The sequence below is a fragment of the Populus euphratica genome, unplaced genomic scaffold (assembly GCF_000495115.2).
Source record: "Populus euphratica unplaced genomic scaffold, PopEup_1.0 scaffold2731.1, whole genome shotgun sequence".
Classification (NCBI taxonomy): Eukaryota; Viridiplantae; Streptophyta; class Magnoliopsida; order Malpighiales; family Salicaceae; genus Populus; species Populus euphratica.
In genome coordinates, this window is record NW_011502559.1 from 1 (window position 1) to 5316 (window position 5316).

A 5316-nucleotide genomic window follows, 5' to 3' on the forward strand; every position below is an offset into this window, starting at 1 on the left:
ATGATACCTTGACTTACTTTTTAATTTCCTTTTTTAGGGGACTTTATGTTTTTCAGTTTTTTTTCCCTTCATGATTCATCTGTGTTTTTCTTGGTAAACTTTAGGTAGACCCTTATATATTTTTTCAAATAATAAGTCAAGAGTGTCAAAAGTTTCCATATAATTTCAAATTCATTAAATTCACTTTTTAATTTTTTTTTGTTTTTTAAGAGTGCTTAATAATATTATGTTACAAAAAAGAGAGTTTATAATTACTTAAAAAAATAAAAATAAAAAACTCTCGGACACCTAGATTTTTTTTCCTTTAATTTTTTTGTTATTTTTTTATTTTTATCCTAAAACATTGGATTTTTGTATTTTCTTTTTTTTTTCTTTTCATTTTATCCTTTAATATTTAATTTATTTTAAATTACTTTTCATATATTATTTTAGTTTATTTTCAATAGAATTATCAAGATTTCAAATAAATACTCTGTCATTTCATGAGTGCTTGGTTGTTTTTCCTTTTCTTTTGGATTTAGTTTTATATTTAAATGTACCATAAAAAACTATTACTTAATAATATTATAATTTTTGTTAGGAATTTTAACATTCCTATCCAATTATTATGTTTCATGAATATTTTATTAAAATAAAATTTATATTTTTAAAATTTTTTTAATTTTATCATATGTATCATTATTTTTTTCTTCAATTATATATAAAATACATAGACTTTGTTTGAATGTTTCATTTTAAACTTATATTAGACCATAATGAGTTATTTTTTAGGAAAGAATGTTTTTAATTTATAAAATATCATAATATTAGATAGGTGATTGGTTTTGCTATCATTTATTTTTTATTATATTATTAAATAAAAAATAATTTTAAAAAATAAAACCACAAAAGATTAGACCATACATCAATAAATTATCAAATAAATTGCCAAGACGAGATTGGATAACTACAAATACATGCAAAACATTAAAAAAAAAAAACATCACCTCACAAACCTTCTACACATGTGCAAAAACAATGTCAATAATTAACTTGTCTTCAAGGTGGGTCCAAACTACAAATTTATCCACCATATTTGAGCTGCCACGTGTCCATTTACGCACTAAAGTTTCAAGATACAAAGGCACAGACGAGACCTTACCCTCACAGTTCACAACACTACAAACGACTTTGTCGGCTGTAACGTTCATGCTACAAGTCGTTCAGTTCTTCGGACGTCATCATGAAAAAAAACCGTAGTCTAGCTAAAGCTTCCTTCATCAATAACAGCGTTGCTCTTTTACTGTGTCGTTTTACTGTGGATGTAGTCACACGACAATGTAAACTATGACAATGTGCTGGCGATTTTGTCATTTGAAGAAAATTTTGGGTGGAGGATAATTTCATCTGATATCATTGTAACGACCTCCACTCTTTATAACTTACAAATACAAATATCATAATTCAATTTAACATTAGAGTGATTTTTTATTTTTATTTTTATCAAAATTTTAATAAAGTTTTCTTTTATGTCTCAATTCTATATTTACGCCAACAATTAATCAAGTGTATGCAATAAAACATGCTAAATCATAGAATATACTATAAAAACTTTTCTAAGTTAGATTACAATACCTTAGTTTTACATTTTTTTATTACAACAAAAGATAATTTCCAAAAAGTTTATATATGCCAACCAAACTATATCATAAACAAAAAAATATCTAAAAATTAATTAACATCCTGAATTAATTAAACATATACATTACAGTTTGAAAATTCATAACAATATAATAATTTTTTCAGATTACTCTTCAGGAACTCTAACCAGACAAATTTAATTTCATACATAAAACTAGAATTTATTTCATAAATTTGACATTATTTAGTTTAAAACTTCTTGGAACCTCAAATTTCTCATCTCAAAATTTTCCCTTGATTTATGATGAAATTCATTCAATTTCAAGAGAAACAATTAAAAAAATTTCGAAATCCTTTTCCTCTCTCTCTAGCAGCAGTCGGCCACCAATGAAGAGGAAGAATAAAATTTTCTTTTCTTTCTTTTTTATTCCTATTTTACCTTTTTTATAAATGCTCAACATCCTCATGTTATTTATTTATTTATTTATTAATTCTTTTAATCCATTAAAAGTTGCTACATTAATTTTCTTAATCTTTCTTATTCCCGAGGTAAATTTTCTACATAAATTCCCTCCTTTTCTTTTTCTCTTTTTTTACTAGATCATCTAAAAAAAAAAATCTAACCATGGTTCTTAATTATAGGGCATATCGTCAAAATACTATTCCAATAAATAGTAATGTGAGTTTTGCGCTATATAAGCTTTTCCTTCTCTCTTAGTTTTTTTCTAATTATATTTTCACATGCTTTTGAACCACATATTTTCTAGAAAGAAAAAAAACAACAACAAGAAAAAAAAGAACACATCAATTTATTTTTTATTTTTTAATTTTTAAAAATAAAAATTTTAATACATCTTTTTAATACTCTCTAAGTTCAAAAAAAATTATACTTTGTTATTAAAATATAAATTAAATATGCCCATGTAAAAAGTTGCTTGACTTAAAACAAATGAAGTTAATGATAATGATGCAGTGAATTAATTTTTATCAACTTGACTTAATTAATTAAATTTATAATTTAAATTATAAATTTAATATGTTTAATAATACTTTTATTTTAATTATATAATAAAAAAATAAATATCTATCCTATATCATGGCTTTAAAAAATACCTTAATAAATAAGCATGTAAAAGATGTAATTAAAGAAAAAAAATCTATAAATTACTAAATGTAAAAAAAAATATGAATATATTTTATTGTAAAGATAAAAATAAAATATTAAAAAAACAAAGATGGAAAGATAAAGAGATATATATTTTTTTCTTATTTATAAACACTTCATAAACGCGTCCTAAATATTAAAATGATTAACATAATAACAATAATCAATTAACGGATTTTGTTTATTTATTTTCTAACAAAAACTATTTAAATCGCTAGATTCGTTTTTGCAAATATGGTGAATTTACTCAGCGGACCGTCCGGTACCTTCTTTAACCAGAGATCCTACCTTACTTGTGCCCATCACCACAACCCCCTCTCTCTTTAAGAGACATCACAAACATCAAGAACACAACTCCACTCGACACGCTCTTTCATCTCTCGCCACCACCAGCAGCCGGGAAAGTAAAATTCTGATGATGTTTCCACTCTCAAACCCTTCATCTTCACCTGAATCCCAAATCAAGAAATCAAAAACTCCACTTGATGTCCGAAGGAAAGACTCTTTCAAGTCACCTCAAGCGTTTCTTGCTGCTCATTACCCTTCCATAAACCAACCTCGGTTATGCCTTTTCCTTTCCATCTTCTTCATTCAAATCCTCCTCCTCCTCGCTCTCCGCTCCGTTCCTCGTTCTTTCCACCATCGCCTCCACCACTTCCCGGCTCCCGTCACTGCCCACCACCTCACTCCAACCCTCACCACCACCACCGCCTCCTTCCCCGCCAGCACAGTGAAAGGGGAGACATCCTGCGAGTTTGGTGAAATCTTTGTCTACGATCTTCCGAGTGCTTTGAACCACGAATTGGTTAACAACTGTGATGAATTGAACCCTTGGAGTTCGAGCTGTGCCGCGTTGTCGAATGACGGATTTGGCCCTGTGGCCGCTGGAATTTCCAGCGTTGTACCGGAAAATCTTGCTGCTGCTTGGTACTGGACTGATCAGTTTGTCACTGAAGTTCTTTTCCACAACAGAATTTTGAATCATAAATGTAGAACTCAAGACCCCAACAATGCGACAGCCTTTTACATTCCATTCTACGTTGGACTCGCTGTCGGGAAATTTCTATGGCTCAAGAACTCATCCGCTGAAGAACGTGATTTTCACTGCGAAATGATGCTCAAGTGGGTTCAAGACCAGCCGTATTTCACAAGAAATGGTGGATGGGATCATTTCTTGACGATGGGAAGGATATCCTGGGATTTTAGACGGTCCAGGGACGAGGAATGGGGTTCGAGTTGCATTCACAAGCCAGGTATGCGAAACATTACTCGTCTTTTGATCGAGCGAAATCCCTGGGATTATTTTGATGTTGGTGTTCCTTATCCTACGGGATTCCACCCTCGATCAGACAATGATGTTGTCGAATGGCAGGATTTTGTCCGAAATCGTAACAGGAAGAGTCTTTTCTGTTTTGCTGGTGCTAAACGTAGCAAAATCAAGGATGATTTTCGAGGGCTGCTGTTGAATCATTGTAGGAACGAGTCTGATTCATGCCGAGTTGTGGATTGTGCTGGTTCTAAATGTTCTAATGGAACTTCGATAATTCTTGAAACGTTCTTGGATTCTGTTTTCTGTTTGCAGCCCAGGGGTGATAGTTTTACAAGAAGGTCGATTTTTGATTGTATGATTGCTGGTTCGATCCCAGTTTTGTTCTGGAAAAGAACTGCTTATGATCAGTATGAGTGGTTTTTGCCGGCTGAGCCAGATAGCTATTCGGTGTTTATAGATCGAAATGAAGTGAAAAATGGGACTACTTCTATTCGGAAAGTGCTTGAGAGGTACAGTGAGGATGAGATTAGGAGAATGAGGGAGAGAGTTATTGAATATATACCAAAGTTTTTGTATGCTAGACCCGATGAAGGTTTAGAGACTATAAAGGATGCTTTTGACGTTGCCATTGATGGGGTTTTGAGGAGGTTCAAAGAGCAAGAGCAACCTGGCTACAGGTGGTAGTTGGGAGGAAATTAAGAAATGATGGTGATTTGGGTACCTGGGATTCAATTTGGGAAGATGATCACGTACCCAAGTTTATCCAGGAGAGATTTGTTACAAGAAAATTTATAGGGAAACAATTACTACAAGTTCATTCTTACAGTTCTTTTTTGTATGTATTCTTCACAATAATGTTGCTTACTACATTTGTAATTCTTTGGAGTCTTGAGGACCAGGAATTTTCAGAAATAAATGTTGTGTAATTGGGCAGTAAAATTTATTATCTAGTGAAACTGAAGCCTTCATCGGATAGATTAGGCAGGACCACCACTTTGGTGGTGGCAGTAAGGGGATCCTATGTTCTTTTTGGTGGCTGTACATGGCTAGCTATAAAGCTAGGTAGCTAGCTGGGTATAAAGAAGATTAATTGCATTGTATATTGCTACAGTACAGTAATGTTTTTCCAGGCCAATAAAACATAAATTGAAGGGTAAAATAATTTTTTCACAAGTTTTAATTAGCATTACTCAAGCAAAATAATCTTTTTATATTTTTGTTACAAAGTAAAATTATTAATTTACTTTTAAAATAAAAAAAT

The 5316-nt window shown here is 31.1% G+C and overlaps 1 protein-coding gene across 1 annotated transcript; it reads left to right on the forward strand.

The window, feature by feature from the left end:
* The first annotated feature begins 3032 nt into the window (after positions 1 to 3032).
* On the forward strand, positions 3033 to 5030 carry LOC105119285 (xyloglucan galactosyltransferase KATAMARI1 homolog). Its single transcript, XM_011017409.1, has one exon. The coding sequence runs from the start codon at positions 3201 to 3203 to the stop codon at positions 4737 to 4739; it is 1539 nt and encodes a 512-aa protein (XP_011015711.1). The 5' UTR covers positions 3033 to 3200; the 3' UTR covers positions 4740 to 5030.
* Positions 5031 to 5316: the final 286 nt, after the last annotated feature.